Source organism: Miniopterus natalensis, chromosome 7 (genome assembly GCF_054644295.1).
Source record: "Miniopterus natalensis isolate mMinNat1 chromosome 7, mMinNat1.hap1, whole genome shotgun sequence".
Lineage (NCBI taxonomy): Eukaryota > Metazoa > Chordata > Mammalia > Chiroptera > Miniopteridae > Miniopterus > Miniopterus natalensis.
In genome coordinates this window covers 2,089,096-2,107,125 of record NC_142087.1, presented here as the reverse complement: position 1 = coordinate 2,107,125, position 18,030 = coordinate 2,089,096, and the positions used below count along the sequence as shown (strand labels likewise).

At 53.4% G+C, this 18,030-nt stretch overlaps 1 protein-coding gene across 2 annotated transcripts; it reads left to right on the top strand.

Moving 5' to 3' along the window:
- The first annotated feature begins 9,889 nt into the window (after positions 1-9,889).
- On the top strand, positions 9,890-16,682 carry TPRA1 (transmembrane protein adipocyte associated 1). 2 transcript variants are annotated; one of them, XM_016197327.2, is made up of 10 exons: positions 9,895-10,113; positions 10,292-10,424; positions 12,950-13,036; positions 13,129-13,201; positions 13,313-13,392; positions 13,956-14,066; positions 14,207-14,267; positions 14,467-14,569; positions 14,654-14,734; positions 16,006-16,682. In XM_016197327.2, the coding sequence occupies exons 1-10, from the start codon at positions 9,989-9,991 to the stop codon at positions 16,247-16,249; spliced, it is 1,098 nt and encodes a 365-aa protein (XP_016052813.1). In that variant the 5' UTR covers positions 9,895-9,988; the 3' UTR covers positions 16,250-16,682. The 2 variants fall into 2 exon arrangements, with proteins under 2 accessions (XP_016052812.1, XP_016052813.1); XM_016197326.2 differs by having other exon boundaries at positions 9,890-10,113; positions 14,467-14,734.
- The last annotated feature ends 1,348 nt before the right edge of the window (positions 16,683-18,030 follow it).

Here is an 18,030-nt window from a genome sequence, read left to right as displayed (position 1 = left end):
AACTGTCTTAGGAGTGGAAAATCAGTTTCAGCTTCTCCAAAAGCTCCCAGGCTGAATACTTCGAAGCGCCGAAATGCTCCGAAATTGTAGGAAGCCACTTCCGATATTACCGGAGGAGTTATCCTCAAGGAGGGGAGCAAAATACAGGGACGCTCCCGGTTAAAGAACGACATTTGTAAAGAGGTAGCGAGCATCTGCAAGCAATTCCGTAGTCCGGGTTAAACAGCTTGTGATGCGTAGAAAGGGACAAGACTTGAGGAGCCAAGGTCACCATCTCCAAGCTTTTCTAGCGAGTTGGAGCTTTATCCTGAGGACAGTAGAGAGCCACGGAAGGGTTTTGAGCAGGTTTGGCGAGTTCTGTGGGTTTTAGGAAGATCCCTCAGGCTGCCTCTGGGGGAGGTGGATTGAACCAGGTTGGAGGCGGTTGCTGTGGTTTTTCCTCCAGTTACAGGCAGCTCAGGCTAAGACAGGTCCCTCGTTGAGCAGGGCAAGGCTGGATCTCAGCCCTCTTGGTACTTTAGTGCAATGAGCAAGCATCTCTGGATGGGACCCAGAATATGGGGCAGGAGGGATGATGAAGACTGAAAATATCCAAGGAATATTTAGGAGATGGAGTCTATTGGCCTTGGGGATTGAGGACAGCAAAAGGGAGTCATCCAGTATGACACCAGGATTCTGGTTTAGGTGACCAGGCGGATGATGGCACTACCTCTGAGATGCAGAATGCAGGAGGAAGGCAAGTAAGTTTTGGAGGAAAGGATGAGTTTGTTTCTGGCTGTGTTGAACATGGGTCCTGAGTGGAGTTATCTAGGAGGCCATTTGATATTCATTCATGTCTGGGGCTCCAGAAGGAGTTTGGGCTACAGCCATAAATAGCCTTAGGAGTGGTTGGATAACCAGATAGTGAGTGCAGAGAGGAGAGAGAGAAGAAGGCCCAGACCTGGTACCTGGGAAACCCTAACAGTTAAGATGCACCAGCAAAGGATGCTGGGCAGGAGTTGGGATACTGGGAGCCACCGAGGGAGAAGCCAGAGGAGAGATGGTGGATGGGATTGTATTAGTCATCTATTTAAGCATAACAAATTATGTGGGAATCTAGCAGGTTAAAACAGTTGCTGCATGTTATCTCAGTGGCTGTGGTCTGGATGTGGGTTCGGCTTGGCTAGTGCCTCTGCCTCAAGGTCTCACTCAGGCTGCACGAGTGGTGCTACACTCGGCTGGCCAGAGCCCTAGTTTAATTTGAAGGCTCAGCTCAGGGAGGCCTGCTTCCAAGCTCCCTCATGTGGCAGGTTTCAGTTTTTCCTTGATTGTTTGATGAGGACTCAGTTTCACATTGGCTCTTGGGTGGGGGCCTCCTCAGTTCCTTGCCACGTGGGCTTCTCCATAGGCGCCTCACAATATGGCAGCTGACTTTGCTCAGAGCAAGTGAATGAGAGGGTTAGAGAGGCCATACAAGACAGAAGCCATGTCTCAGAAGTGACATTCCATCACTTTTGCCACATCCTGTTAGAAGTCAGTCGTTAGGTTCAGCGCACTGTCAAGGAGAGGGGATCATTGGGGGCCATCTCAGAGACTGCCAACCAGGGGGTGTCAAGATGGTAGATAGTGCCAGTTTAACTAACTGTTGGATATCTACCTGAGCCAACATGTTTTAGGTCTTCAAGGATGGCACTAATCTCTGCCATTTTCCCTGGTAAGGGATATTGTTATTTATTATCTTAGCTGAGGTGGGTGGGTGAGGAGAAGTTTCAGGGACTTTCACTTTACCTTCACTTCTTTGAAAACCCTCACCACTCAAACCAAGGGACCAATGTGGGTATTCTGCTAATTATTCCAGTGAACTATTCAGCCTTCTGGCTGCTGCTTTGACTTCAATGGTTATATGATGATTGCACCCACTTTGCTCCTAACAGTTGAACACTACCATCTTGTCTCTATTATTTAGGGACTCCCATTGCTAGAAGTGAGCCAATACTATAGAAGGATCCTTTCTGTCAGCCATGGCCTAGAGAGGATGACCACCCCAGAACCTGGTGTAGGGCAAGCAACAGAACTTGGGAGTCAGATCTTTGTTTATTAGATTATTATTTAGTGACATTTGCTGATACTTCACTCTGTCCTGTGTGTGGGAATGCTGCAGTGGAGAAGCCACTGCCTGCCATGAAGGGAGGGGGTGAAATAGAAACCTTCAGTTCTACAAATAAGATCCACAGGAACCTACATGAGGACCTCAAGACTCAGAGTACAAAATGCAGAATTGTGCGTTGTGATAGTAGGAGCAAAACTTTTTTCTTCCCAGGAATTCTGGACTGTTTCAAAAAGCATAAAAATAAAGTGGAGGGTAGTCTGGGCACAGATACTCCATTTCTCCTTCTCTGGCACATGGTGGGAGAGAAGCTTCCTGCTTCCTGGAGGTTAGAAGTGGCCTAGGGCTTGCTTTCACCAATGTGAGTTGAAGTGATGTGTGTAACTTCCTGGCAGAAACTCTAGTTGCTGACCTTGACTCCCACAGCTCATTCATGAAGGCAGGCATGGGCATGGAGCACAGCCTCCGCTGGCTGATACAGAAACTGTGCACCCTGACCTCGGGCCAGGCTGGGATAGTCCCAGATAAGCCAAGTCCCAAATGGTCACAAGGTGGTGACATCCTAACTCTTCCTCTCTTTTAGAACAAGAGCTAGGTGAAGAACAGGGTCCAATCTCATTCCAGCCCAACTATGAAGTAACTTTGTTATTAGGGGATGTGTATCTTGGGTTTACTGTGATAAGTGGGTGTCTACAATTTGCATCAGGCACTGAGTCAGCCTCAGGACATTGCAGGGAATATGACAAGCACAGTTCTGTCCTCATAGCACTGACATTTTGGTGTGTGTGGGGGAAGGCTGATGACTAGGAAGCAAGTAAATGAATATAATGATGTTAGTGAGATGGTGCTCAGAAAGAAACAAAAGGGCATTATGTGAAAAAAGACTGGACAGCTAGCTACTTTAGCTAGAATGTCAAGAAGCGGGATATGTGACAAAGAGCCAGCCAGGCAGTGGACAGATGCAGGTAGCCACAGGTAGGAACAAGCTTGGTATAGTCAAGGAAGATAAACAGAAACCATTGTGGCTTGAACAGCTGAATGAGGAGGGGGTGGGTGGGAATGAGGATTCAGAGCGGGGGTGGGGGTAGGGAGGCAGATCCCGAGGGGCCCGCGTGAGAAGGGCGGGGAGAGAACACCGCATAGCTGTCAGGAAGGCGTGTACAGGGAAAGCTTCTAGAGGAATTTGCCTGAAGGATTGTTGAAGTTGCGAGCAGGTGCAGTTCAATCCCTAGCGTCTGGGCTTTGTCATTTCCTAGTTGTGTGGCTTTGGACATGTTATTTAACGTCGGGAAGCCTCGTGTTTCTCCTCCGTAAAATGCCACTACTAATAGCCACCCTGTAGGGTTGTTGTGAAAATTAGTGCCTGGCACCTGGACGGGGCTCAATAAAGCCAGGGCGATTTGATAGAGGCCATTCAGGCGGCGTGGCAGGCCGGTGGAAACGCGTCGTTCGGGGGCGGGGTTGTCTCTACCCTTCCTTCCTCGCCCAGGTGACCGGAGGTCGCCAGGCGGGGCTGCCGCTTGGGGCGCACGGGGCGGCGGCGGCGGCGACACGCGAGGGGGCTGCCCGGGTATGCTCCTCCCCAGACCCTCAGGCCCCAGCCGGGCCGGGAGGAGGAGCGCTGGCTGGAGCGAGCTGGTCCACTGACAGCCGCTGACAGGCGCGGGGGCCGAGAGGTGGCAGCGTCCTCGACCCCAGCCGCTTCCCACGCCCGCAGCGGCCTCCGGTCCCCCGCGGCGAGCGCCGTCTCCGAGGTCAGGGGGCCCCGCCCACTGGGCCTCTGATTGGCTCCTTCCGCTGCCTGCGTCCTCTTTTCGACGTAGCACTATTCCTATAGGCTATCGGGGGCTGGGGCGGGCCCAGTGCTCCAAGTCGGGACTCGGGCTGTTTTTGCAGTTCCAGCTGGACGAAAAGGACGCGCCTTCCTTCCGGGTCGCCGCTGCGAGGAGGAGCCGCACTGGGTCCTGGGAGCCGGTGGGCCCGGCTCGCTGGCCGCGCCTCGCTTTCGCCTCGTACCCCTCATTTCCGTGGAGCCGACCGCCCGCGGCTCTTGAGCGACGCTCCCAGGCCCTGGCCACCTGCCCCGGGCGCTGGAGGCCGGAGTCCAGCGACTGCGGATGGGCCACCGAGGCGGCGGGGCCTGAGCGCGGCTCGGGGCCCTCAGGTAAGAGGGCACCTCCTGTCACGGCATGGAGCCCTACAGTTGGGCTGGCGCCTCCACTTCAGAGACGCCCCCGGTCTCTGCCGCATCTGCAGCCCTTCCCTGATCCCTCCCCGGCGGGGAGCTCCTGGAGCCTGGGTTCATCTAGGATCCCCTCGGGGCAGCTGTGAGGGAGCCGGGATTTGATGGGCACCCCCATCCCCATCATAGCTGGACCGGGGCCCACCTGTTCCTGCTTTCTCTGGGGTGTGACCACTTCTTGCACCGCCTCAGAGAACACACCCTTGAGGAAGTTTCAGAGGGCCAAGGGGGCCTCTGGGTGTGAGGACTCAGAGGAAGAGGGGACAGGGTAACTGGGAGCCCCATGGGGGGTTGGGGGGAGGGAAAGGCCCTGGGAGGGGACAGTGACCACACACATAGCTGCACAGGCCCAGGGCTGTGGTTAGTGAGCAGTGCTTGCTGCCCCTGTGCTTTGAGGCTGTGCAGAAGAGATCTAGGCCAAGACACACCCACATCTGGGCCTCTATCCCCATCTACAAACAGGGTGACAGGACCTGCCTCCAGATTTGCTGTGGCCTTCAGCAGCCTGAAAGGAGCAGGCAGTGTTGTTTATGTGGTGAGGCTGCAGTCCCCTCTAGGATTTGCTGTTGCACCAGGGGCCATCTGGAAGGCTGGAGGACTCTGCTTCCACTGGACTGGGGGGAGGAGGGGGGAGTGACAGTGCCTTCCACTTCTGCAGTGGGGACCCTGCTGTGGGGTCCTCCCAGATGGATCTTTCTCCCACTCCCCAGAAGGGCTTGACTGCACTGTACTGGGGATTTATTTGTCCAAATCATAACATTTGTTGAGAACTTATTTTGTGTGGGGTCCTGAGTAGACCTGGGGTGGACAGCCAATAAACAAACACACAGCTAGTGCTATTTCAGAGAGAGGCCAAGTGCTGTAAAGAAAACACAGTGTGGCCCTAGCCAGCTTGGCTCAGTGGTTAGAGTGTTGGTCTGTGGACTGAAGGGTCCCAGGTTCGATTTTGGTCAAGGGCATGTACCTTGGTTGCAGGCTCCATTCCCAGACCTGGTCGGGGAGCGTGTGCGAGTCAACCAATTAATGTGTCTCTCTCACTCTCTCTGAAAAGCAATGGAAAAAATATCCTGGAGTGAGGAGTAAGGGGGAAAAAAAAGAAAAGAAAAGAAAACACAGTGTGGGCTAGCCGTGCGAGATGGCTTAGGAGGGCTGCTGCTCTGAGGAAGTGGCCAGAATGGTGAGACAATGCTGGGAGAAGAGCAAGCCTTGAGGTAGGCATACTTTTGGAGAACAAGATGAAAGCCAAGGGCTGGAGAGTGGAAGGGAATGAGGCAGAGCAGTAGGCAGGGTTCAGATCAGGTTGGGCCTTGAAGGCAAGGGACGGGGCCAGGGCTCTTCTTCCTCCTGGGGGCTCCTGGCTGGGCTGCTGGCAGCTTACTAGGAGTGGCCTCTCTAGGACAGTGTCCACCAAGGCTGGAGGATAAGGGGGTTTAAAAGCTCAACAGCCTGCTAGGGATTGGAAGCACTCAAGGGTGTTACAACAACTATGAAGAAGTATAGCCTCTCCTCAGGGCTTTCTGATTTCCCCAGGTTTCCCACCTAGTAGCTCTGGAGAGGTTTGGTCAATCCCATTGCACAGATGAGAGATAAGAAAGCTGAGGTCCAGAGAGGGGAAGGCCCTGTCCAGGGGCTCACAGCAGGTCCAGCACTGCATGACCTGGGCCTAGTTGGCATCTTGCCCCGCAGTCTGGCCAAAGACAGAGAGAGAGAAGTGGAGGCCCAAGCAGTGGGTGGGAACATGGCTTCTGGAAGGTTAATAACATCAGGAGAGTCCTTCCCAGGTGGAAGAAACTGTCCCAGGTTCTCTGGTCCTGGCAGGCCTGCGGTTGCCCCAGAGCACTCAGCATCCCAGGACCACTTCCTCTGAGAATCCCCTTCCCCTTTCCTCTGGTCTGGGCTCCACCCCTTCCTTCCCTGTCTTTACTATCCTTCCCACATCCATGTTTCCAGAGCCTGCAGACTCCACTGTCCCTTCAGGGCTTCTGCCCCCAAGGCCAGGAGCCCAGTCCTGGTGAGGGGAGGAGAATGTGGGGCGGTAACGTAACTCCTTTGTGCCTCTCCTTTCCTCCTCTGTACAATGGAGACAATAGTAATTCCCTTTCTCTTAGAGGCTGGCATGATGGTTAAGTGTGTTACCAAATGTAAAGCACTTGGCCCTGTATCTGCACATAATGTTCAGAGTTGTTTTACTTTTTTAATCATTGCTTCAGTTAGTTATTTTATAAGCTTTTACACAGAGTGGCAGTTCTGGGGTGTCCGACAGCCTCCTAACTCAGAGCAGTGGCGTCACCTGGTATTGTGTTAGAAATGTGGATTGTCAACCCCGCCCCAGGCCTGCTGGATCTGAACAGCACTCAAGTCTGAGAAGCACAGCTTCTCATCTGCAGGCAGAGAAACTGAGGTCTGGAGGGGGGCACCTGGCAAGTTGCTGATTTGGGGCCTGGGCTCTGGAGACAGCCTGGGTTGTGGGCCCTGTAGGTGGCTGCCTATCTTTGAGCTTTGTACAGTGAGGATAATGAAAGTATTTCTCGAGGAGGTGGGAGGGCTCAGGGAGTGTTCTCTGCTGTTATTGCAGAATTAGCAGGGGAATTGGAGGGAAGGAGTTGACACTCTCATTCTTCATCTCAGACCCTATGCACTTGGGGCTTCGCAAGGGGTCCTTGGACCTGTGACCAAAATCCTTCTCTCCACGTCCCCCAGCCTCTCTGAGAAGAAGAGCAGCAGCTAGCTTTGTGTGTGTGACCTTTTATACACATTTACTTCTCTGGTCTTATTTGGTCCTTACAGCACCATCATTAGGTAGGTGTTATTGTCCCTGTGACACCCAGAGAGGGGAAATGACTCACCCAAGGTCATGCAGCAAGTACATGGCAGAGCCAGAAGTGCAAACCAGGTTTGCTCAACTCTGTAACTTGTGTAGCTTGAAAATTTTCAGTGGTAAATTAGAGAAATTAGATTCAAACTGGCCAAAGCAGAAAAGGGAATTTTGGGGTTTTATAACCGAAAAGTCCAGGGGGAGTAACTAGCTTCAGGCATGGCTGGGTCCAGGGGCTCACATGAGGATCTATCTCCAGGATCTATTTCTCCCTGTCTCTCAGCTATACATTCCTCTGTAGTGGCTTTATTCTTACGTGGGTCTCCATATATGGGGTCAAAGTAATACAGGCCTAGCTCACTGCTCTCAGCAGAAAATATTTCTTTCCTAGTAATTATAGCAAAATACTCAGGGCTGGTTTTCATTGGTCAGGACAGTGGAGTGTCCTGATTGGTCAGGCTTAGATCACAAGCACATTCCCTCGAGTTGTGGAGGAGTAGAATCAGCTGTACCTAAATCTCATAGACAGAGACTGAGGGAGCTGAGTTTCCCCCTCAGGAATATGGAGTGCTGGCTCACAGTAAGTGCTCAGTACTGCCTGCTGCGTGGGTGGGTGCAAGAATGCATGAATGAAGGGAAGGGTGGGCTTCTTTGGCTACCTTTCCCATTAGAGGAGAATAGGAAGGAGCCAACTTCTTTTTTTTTGGATCTATTATGTGTCAGGCATATGTTCTCTTTAATATTCCTCACTGTTGATATGTCCTCAAGTTGCAGGTAGTCACGTGATCCCAGAGCCAGTCAGTGGCCTGTTGGAGAGAGGGATGGAGGGGCCTGAGCCCAAGGTCTCAGCATAACCCTTCAGAGTCGTCTCCCTTTAAGCCAGAGGCAGTGCTCACGTTTCATGGCTGTGAGAAATAGTGAGGATGTCCCTGCATCCCCTCTAACCCTTTCTTCAGCCTGCTGTTGTTCAGGAATATTGTTAGTGCCAGATAAGCATGGGTTCCTGTTGCAATGCTGCAAATTCTTCTTTCCAACAGGTGTCTAGCGTCCTGGGCTGCTCCTTGCTGAGTGGGACACTATGCTCTTGGAGTATAAAAGAACATCTCAATTTTTAAGATTAAGTGTAACCCATACAGGTGCCCAAAGCATAGGTCCATGGCTCAGTGAATTGTGACACAGTGAGCACTCCTGTGCACCCACTACCCAGATCAAGTACAATGGTTCCTCGGTTTTCCAATGTGATCCGCTCCAGAAGACCGTTCAGTTCTGAAACGTCCAAAAACTGAGGGATCCACAGCCAACAGCTAGGCCTCAGGACCTTGCCCTCAGCAGAAGCCATGTGGCACGTTCGACTTCCGAGGCATGTCGGAAACCAAAGCATTTCCTTCCAGGTTTACGGCGTTTGTAACCTGAAATGTTCATCCACGGAGATGTTGGAAAACTGAGGCACCACTGTACCTAGAAGCTGGTGTGCCTCCCTCCACCCCTCTGCCCTCCACCCTCCACCCTCACAGAGGTGACCCTCACTCAGCTCCCTGCATGGGGTCAAGCCGCACCTCTGCTCCTGTGTGTGGCTCTGTCAGCATTCCTGCCTGTGAGGCCCTTTCGTGTTGCTGCCTGAAGCAGTCACTCATTCTTTTTATTTCTGCGCAGTGTTCCAGTGTCGTTCATGTGAGCACTGCCATTCTCACGTGCATTCTCATTTGGGCTGCCCCCAGCCTGGGGCCATTATGAACATACCTGGAAGTGGAGACATGCGTCATAGTTCTGTTCAAGTTATCATTTTAAACGCTGGCATCTGTTACATTCTGGTGATCAGGCCACACCTGGCTCACCTGTCCTGAGCCCCCGAGCTCCCTGTGGAAGTCCCTGCCACTGTCAATGCAGGCCCAGCTCTACTGCTACTCTCTCTGAGTCCTGTGACCTGCAAGACTGCCTCGGTTGTTCAGGGTGGCTCCAGGACCCTAAACCACCAGGCCTCCTATCTTCAGGCTGGACTCTAATCTCCCATTCTTAGATCATCATGTGGGTGCTTGACTGCCCCCTCCACCCCGTCTCACTGCTTTAGCAGCTCCCTCTACCTCCTTCCACAGCACCTCCTCTTTTCTCACCCTCTCTACTTAGAGACCTCCGTGCTTCTACTAGGGATGGTGCAGTGTCCCCTCTAGTTGTGTCTGCCTTTCCAGGGTGGGAGCAGAGGGAGACAAGGGCTTGAGGGCCACCTGAGGTGTGCATGATCCCATACTCTGGCACTTGGCAGCTGTGGCTGCATTCAGCCTCCAGGTGGGTTCTGCAGGATGTGGAGAGTTGGAGCCAAAGTTCAGCTACTGAGAATTTCATGTGTGTTGGCTATTGGAGGCATCCAACATCGCTTATCTAGTACTCACTGCAGCCTCGCAGGATGGACACTTGTTACCCCCATTCCAGGGACAGGGGAAAACAGGCACAGAGAGGACAAGGAAGTAAGGAACAGGCTAGGACATGACCCCTGTCTCTCCCCAGCCCCCCAGGACTGGAGGGACTAACCGAGGTGATGCCAATAGCATGTATTGCTTTGCCTGGCACAGAGGCAGGCTCAAGCATTGGGGGCCTTTTATTGTTTGGGGTTCATGAGATAGAGCCTGAGACAAGGGACTGGGCCCCTGTGTGGGGGTTGGTTTGGGACATGTGCGGGAGCACCACACCTCACCTCCTGCCTGGTGTGATGGGGAACAAGCAGCAGGCTCACTGTGGGCAGCCACTCTTGTATTCCATTGGGTGCCTGAGACCCAGAGGCCCAGGGCTACACAACCTCTGTGCTGCTTAACGTGGTGGTTCTCACTCCCCCAGACAGGGTTCTGGCAGGATGGAAACCCTGCAGGAGGTGATTTGGGCCAACAGAAGCACAGTGCTGTCCCCACCCCTGGCTCCCAACATCAGTGTGCCACATCGCTGCCTGCTGCTGCTCTACGAGGACATTGGCACCTCTAGGTAAGGCAGTCACATTCTTGTTTGCGTGGCTGGCTATGTGTGAGTGGGTTTTCATGGTGTGTGTGTGTGTGTGTGTGTGAGAGAGAGAGAGAGAGAAGAGAGAGAGACACACACAGTGATGGGGGTGGAATGCAGATATAACCTCACTAGTGAGCTGGTTTTTATACTTGTCTGCTAGGGTCCGGTACTGGGACCTCTTGCTGCTCATCCCCAATGTGCTCTTCTTCATTTTCCTGCTGTGGAAGCTTCCATTTGCTCGGGCCAAGATCTGCATCACCTCCAGCCCCATTTTTATCACCTTCTATATCCTGGTGAGTTCATTCTAATCGGTGACAGAAAACCCAGCTCCAACTGGCTTAAGCAAAGAAGGGAATTATTAAGTGCCTCTTTAATGAAAAATCAGCTTCAGGTATGGCTGGATCCCGGGGATTAAGTGATGTCATCAGGACTCTGTCTCTCTCTGCACCTCTGCTCCCCTCTGGCCTTATCTCAGATGAGTTCTCCCTATATAGTGTGAAAGATAGCCAAGAGCAGCTTAGAGCTAATATCCTGCCTCCCTGCCAACTCTAGCAAATAGTACCTCCAGTGTAGACCTGGACTTCCTTCTGATTGGCTCACCTTGGTTTTGTGTTCAGCCCTGAGCCGATTACTGTGACTAGTGGGGAAAGGGGTACTTTGGAGCTGGGAAGGTGGGGTCACCTCAGCTAGACCAGAGGAGGATGGTGGTCCTGGAAGAAAATTGGGGAACCATTACTAGAGGGAAGATGAATGGATGCTGAGTGGGGGAAAAATAGCCACTGAGCCTCCATCCATCCATCTGTCCATCCATCCATCCATCCATCTGAGACCTCTTTGGAGCAGACTTCCTGCCTGTTGGGAGAGCCTGTATTCTCCTTACTCAATGGTCTTGGTGGGTGTTGCCAGGGGAGAGGTAGCAGGGCTGCAGTTGAGAAGGCAGCCCCAGGTGCCAGTCCCAGATGTGGGCTGTCCAGCTCCATTTCTTCAGGGCTCAGGCCTGACTAACCAGAGTCCTCTCCTTTCTATGCCTCTTAGCTATCACTTACTACCTGAGAGCTGAGTGGCTCCCTCACCTCCCCTTTGTGGCCTGGGCCAGAGCTTCCCAGTCAGAAGAATGAGTTGCGGGAATGCAGAGAGGCAGGGGAGACTGTTGGTGGGCCTGCTGACTAGACCCCACCCCTGTGAGGTGGTGTTGAGTAGGGATGGGGTTCAAGGCCTGCTTTCTTCTTTACCCTCTCCCGCAGCCTCTCTGACCATTACTTGTTTGTGTATTTATTCAGCAGATATTAATCACCTACTGTATGTCAGGCAGATGTTTTTTCCGGGGGAGTGGGCAGGGAAAAGGAACCCAGGGCCAGTGCCCAGGAACGTGAGGCAAGGCCAGAGGAGTCAGCACTGGCCCCACCCTCTTCTTCCTGGGGACTTGGTCCTGGAGAGGAGGCAGTGGTAAGAGTGCACTTAGGCAGACCACCTCCAAGCCCCAGCTGTGCAGAATGACCTTGGGACAGTGGCTTGACCTCTCTGTGCCTCAGTGCCCTACCAGGTGATGTGTGTTGGATTTGATTTAGCTTTCAGCACTCCTGTGAGCACCAAATGACAGCGTGCATAGCTCCTGCCCAGTGGGGCTTCGCATACAGTAGGCACATGGCAGTTTGTTGCTTCTGCAGCCTGCCCTGCTGAGTGGTGTAGGCCTCCCCAAGGCTTGGGCATGGCTTTCATGGCACAAAGGACAGAGTATGAATGTGGGCTTTTTTGTTTTTATGTGTTAGAAAACCAAACTTAAACCCACAGAAGCCAAAAGGAATATATTGACTGAGAAACTGACAAGTCCCAGGGCTTTGGGCATGGCTGGATTCAGAGGTTCAGTGATGCTGTCCAGCACTGTCTCTATCTCCTTCTCAGCTTGGTGTCTTTCTGATGTCCCTGTCTCTAGCAGCCTCCACCCTTATGGCAGCCAGGCAGCTCCAGCAGCTCTGGGCTTTCACCCCCTCAGCTTCCTTTCTCATTGATTGCACCTCTTGTCCTGGCTATGACTTTCACTCAACTCCCTTGGGTCCCACCCCTATCCCAAACTGGTGGAATGGCATACAAGAATGGACAGCCCTAGGTCACAGGCCAGTCCCTGAAGCCAGGAGTGGGGTCAGCCTCTACTCCCAAACCATGTGAAGGAGGAGGGTAGGAGAGGAACGAGGCTGTTGCCAGAGGAAGGGGGTGGATACTAGACTGATGAAAGCCACAGATGCTGAGCACAGGCACTTCTGCCAAACTTACTCCTGTAGCACCTTCCCTAGGGTCTGTGATGCCTCTTCTCTGTGGCCTCCTTTCCCAGCCCCCATATCTCAGAATTAAAACCATTAATATGACAAGACTAACTGCAGATGTGGCCCTAGCTCTTACTGGATACCAGGCACACTTCTACATTTTTTTACCCACTTGATCCCCTGGCGATCAGATGCAGTAGGTGCTATTATTACTTCTATTTCATAGATGAGTAAACTGAAGCATGGAGGTGCGGTTACTTGCCTGAGGTCACAGAGGCAGGAAGCAGCAGAGCTGGGACTTGAACCTAGGCAGTCTGGCTTTACCATGTCACCCTACTAACCATTCCATAGCCATCAGTGTATCTGGGACAATGAGGCCCAAGATGGGAGGACCAGGCTGGTGGAGGGTGGTCTCCCCATCTCCTGACTTGTTTAGTTTGGAATCCTTCCATTCTTGGGGAATCAGAACTACTGCAGATGTGGGGTGTGGGTTTGTTGTCCTTGCTATTCCCAGATCTGGTTCTCCGACTCCACCACACCTCCCTCTCACCTACCAGGTGTTCGTGGTAGCGCTGGTGGGCATTGCCCGGGCTGTGGTCAGCATGACCGTCAGCACTTCGGATGCTGCAACTGTTGCTGATAAGGTGTGGCTGGGCCTGCCGGCAAGGGGGTGCTGGGCACTGGGGAGAGGGGTGACTGGGCCCCCAGGCTGACACTCTGCCCACTCTGTGTCCAGATCCTGTGGGAGATTACCCGCTTCTTCCTGTTGGCCATCGAGCTGAGTGTGGTTATCCTGGGCCTTGCCTTTGGTGCGTCTGCTGCTGGGGCCAATGCTCTCCCTGCCCCTCCCTGGCTGGTGGCCAATCCCACCACGGTCACCTGGGCTGGCTCCTGCTGACTGACCAGCACCTTTCTTCCAGGTCACCTGGAGAGCAAATCAAGCATCAAGCGAGTGCTGGCTATCACCACCGTGCTGTCCCTGGCCTACTCTGTCACCCAGGTAAGAGGGAGTAGGTGGGACAGAGCAGCCCTGGGGGCTCCCTGGAGGAGGTTTGTAGTCAGTGAGTGCCAGGCATCCACTGCCTCCTGGTCCTGGATCAGGGTTTGAATGTTTATCAGGTGCAATGTTCTCAAACTTCAAGTGCATCTAAGGAATCACCAGGTGTACTTGTTAACAAGGCAGGTTCTGGGGACCCCTCCCAGATTCCCATCTAATACATTGGGGTGGAGGAGGGGAGGATGCCCATCACTTGCAGTTTTAACAAGCAGCCCAGGTAGGAGACTGTAGATCGGCAGACCACACTGAGCCCTGCATCCACAGACCTCTTTCTTAGTTTGGGTCAGGGACTGCCCCTTGCACAGCTCTGTCCCTGTTCCGGGTGCTGCAGCTAGATGGGCAGGGTATGGCCAGAGAGCAAGCTGGAGCAGGAACCTCTGGGGGCCAGGCTGGGGCTGGGCTTGGTGTGGTGGGAGCTTCTGGGACTCTGTATTAGGGAAGGGCCCAGGGAGGGGACTTTCCAAGTGGCAGAAGACTGTGATGCCCTCACCTGCCTGCCCCTGCAGGGGACGCTGGAGATCCTGTACCCTGATGCCCACCTCTCAGCTGAGGACTTCAACATATATGGGCACGGAGGCCGCCATTTCTGGCTGGTCAGCTCCTGCTTCTTCTTCCTGGTGAGGCATAGGGTGGACCCTGGTCCTAGGGGTCCGGGGGTGGCCGGGTGAGCCAGAGCCTGGACACATTGGTTTACCTGGCCTAGCTCTGGACCTGGTGCTCCCCAGCACCCTTCTCAGCCCCCTTTCCGTCTCTGCAGGTGTACTCTCTGGTGGTGGTGCTTCCCAAGACCCCTCTGAAGGATCGCATCTCCCTGCCTTGTGAGCCACTCTAGGACTCTGTTGGGTGCAGGGGCTGGGGTGAGGGGATAGGGAGAGTCTGGGCCACTGCGGCCTGGAGCTGGAGAGCCCTGGGTTGGAGGGAGGGAAGGAGGGTTCCTTGGGGGACTGAGGGGTCCCAGTAACACATTGGGGATGATGTGTGGAGGAGAGGGCAGGACCTCACGCCCCCCCCTCCCAGCGCGGAGGAGCTTCTATGTGTATGCAGGTATCCTGGCGCTGCTCAACCTGCTGCAGGGGCTGGGAAGCGCGCTGCTCTGCGCTGACATCATCGAGGGGCTCTGGTATGGAGGCTGGGGGAGCTGGGAAGGGGAGTTTGGGGCGGTCCCACCCAATGAGGCCTGCTCTGACCCACCCTCCTCCCCCAGCTGTGTGGACGCCACCACATTCCTCTACTTCAGCTTCTTTGCGCCCCTCATCTACGTGGCCTTCCTCCGGGGCTTTTTCGGGTGAGTCCAACCATAGGGGCCCAGGAAGGGAGACCATAGTGTGCTGGAGGTCTTGGCAGAGCTCCCAGCTTTCCAGCCGGCTGCCCGGGATTGGAGGGCTCCGTGCGCCCCCGCTTGGCTGCTGGCGGAACCGCGCGTTCTGCTTCCTGCGTGTGTGCACCTGCGTGGTACAGCTAAGAGCCCCCTTGCTCCGGATGCAGGCTAAGATAGTACACATACACAAACGCACATGAAACACTTATACACATACATATATACACTCACATATGTACACATGTGTACATATACATACACACATGTATACATGCATATATACACATGTCTATTATATATGCAACAAACGGGCATATACACTTCACAAGAGAGACAGTGGCTATGCACATTGTTCTGCACTTGCTGTTTTTTATTTCAGAATAGATTATTAGTTCATTCATTCCTTCAGCACATATTCACTGTGCCATGCGCTGCTGTAGCTGCAGATACAACTAGGAACAAAGTATGCACAAATTCCCATGCTCACCGAGCTGATATTCTAGCTGGGGGTGACTGGGCAGGGGAGCCCGGTTGGGGGAGTCCAGTGTGTATTTGAGCATGGGGTGGGGTGCACTTTTGTGTACATGTGTGTTTGGGGGTGTGTTAGGGAGATGGGATGCTAAAGACATGTGGGATTGAGGGTTGGACCCCAGGCGTCTGAGGTGGTAGGAGCTCAGGCATTTTTCCCCAACCCCATCTTCCTCACCTGTCAGGTCTGAGGGTGGGTGGGGGAGCCTTCCTCCTGAATGAAAAAGCTGGGAGAGTGCTTTAGAGATGAAGCGAGAAGGACTAGATTGATTCCAGCCTAGCTCTGATCTGGCCTCAGGTTCCTGTTTGAAAATTCTTTCTCCCTCAGAAAGTGATCCTGAGGATTGAGGGATTGGGTGAGCTCAGAGTGCAGGGGTGAAGGTCATGACCAATTCTTGCTAAGCATGTTGAGCCAGGTACCGTTTCAGGTTTTTCACCCTATACAAAGAGCCTCTGAGGTTGGGGTTGTTGCACTTATTTTGGGTGAGAAAGCAGACACAGACCCTCTTGCCCAAGTGCACACAGCCAGGAGGAGGAGGCTGGGTTTTAGTCCTGTTGGATTCTATAGTCTAAGTGATAGGGACCTCAGGTTTGGTGTCAGGCAGCTGTAAGCGCATTTCCTCCTGATCTGATGGCCTTATTGCCCAATGAAGGAGGGTCTTCCTCGACTCAGACAGTGGGGCTTCCCTGCCCTCTATCTTCCCTACCAGCTCGGAGCCCAAGATCCTTTTCTCCTACAAATGCCAAGTGGATGAGACTGAGGAACCGGACATGCATCTGCCCCATCCCTATGCTGTAACCCGGCGGGAGGGCCCAGAGGCAGCAGGTGCTGCCAGCACACAGTTCGACTCTGCCGGCGGGGTGTCCTACCTGGATGACATTGCTTCCATGCCCTGCCACACTGGCAGCATCAACAGCACAGACAGCGAGCGCTGGAAGGCTCTCAATGCCTGATTGCAGCTGCCTGGCTGGAAAGAGTGCTGGGGCCCATGGAGGGCAGGTCAGAGAGGAGGCCAGATAGCGCAGAGTCCCTGGAGAAGGAGGACAAGGTCACGGGACCTTGTGTGGGCAGCAGCGCTATGCAGGCTCTATCCTTCCCTCTGGGCCTCAAGTTGCCCTCAGCCATCTCTGCTCTAGCTGCCCTTCCCTCTTCCATCTGCCCTTGACCTGCTCTGCAACATGCCCAGATTATGATCCCTTAAGGCCAGGATTGGCTATGCTGGCCAAGGGCACTTTTTTCCTCCAAAGGAGAAAGCCTGGGGACCCAGGACTGGTCTGGCCCCTGCCCCCTCCCTTCAGCACTTTGGCCTTCTCAAAGCTCACTCTGGCAGGTGGGCTGAAGTGTGTATATTTTCTTGATCTATTTTTTAATAAAAAGGAAAAGGAACCGAAGGTGTCGCTGTGGAGATTCTGTAGGAATACTGGAACTGGTTCCTTTTAGGAGCGCAAGGGCTGGGGTATTCAGAGGTCCTGGCAGATCCTTCTGCATCCTGAGCCCAGGGATGCTCAACCAAGAATTACTGGCCAGTGCACATGCCCTGCTGGCTGCTGGGAGGTGGAGAGAAATCTGACCCTCGCCATCCCTGACTGAGTGGAGGAGACAAACGTGAAAAAAAGTTGTGATTTCTGTGGGCTGTCTTTCCACTCTGTTGAAGTGTGTGGGGGTTGGAATAAGCCCTTTGGGCCCTGTCCTTTCTCTGCTCCTGCTCTGTTGGCTTGAGCCAGCTACTCTCCTGCAGCTCCAGTTTTACCCTCTGTAAAAGGGGATAAGAAGGCCTGTCTTGCATGTATTTATGTAAGGACTAGAAAATAGTAAGTGTGAATGACTGGCACTTGGGAATGGAACAATAATGAGAGCGTATTATTTTTAGCCTCTAGAACAGTGCTTGGCACACAGTAGGCACTCAGAATACAAGATGGTGGGGAATGATATTCATAATAAGAATGGATACGATGAGGTGAAAATGGGGAAAGTCAGAGTAAAACACTGAGATGGGAAAATGGAAATAAGAGGTAGGATCCACATGTCCATATTGCTGCTGATACAGCTAACTTTGGTTTTGAGTCATTTGGCAGCCAGAGGAAAAGGCCAAGCTCATAACTCAAACACCCTAGCCCTCTCCCTTTCAGCCTCACCTCCACCGTGTGACCTTGGGGAGGAACTGATGCATTGTGGTGGCACAGGCTTGGTTTTGGAGATGGGGCCTGTGAAGTTGAGGGAACACTGACATCCATGGCTACCACTGGAGCGTCTCCAGTACCCTCTACTGAGCTACCTCCTAGAAAGCCAACATAGGAAGCATTGTCCCTCCCCTGATAAGGTGTTACTGACAAGCTGCCTGTACTTTGCAGTCCCAGGTCCTGAGCCCAGGAAGGGCAGACATGCTTTCTCCTAGGGATGAGGGGAGTTGCCCCTCAGAGCAGCTAGCTTCCTGGGCCTGTCTCCAACAACTCTCAGGTTGCCTATACTTGCCACCTGGCTGTCCAGCACCGTGTCACCAGGCCTGTGGCAGATGGGCTGCTTGAGAGAACTCCTGCTCCCACTTCTTCCTGCAGAACAAGTCTGCCCTTCTGCCTCCTTAGGGCAGGAGGTCATGAGGAAACAGCCAGCCCAGAGAAGGAGCAGCTGAACCATCAGAAAAGGAGGTTTAGCCTCAGCATTGTGTACCCTGATTCTCAAAACTGGGTTTGTGGAGGAGCAAGGGGTCAGAGATACCCACTTGGTCCTAAACCCC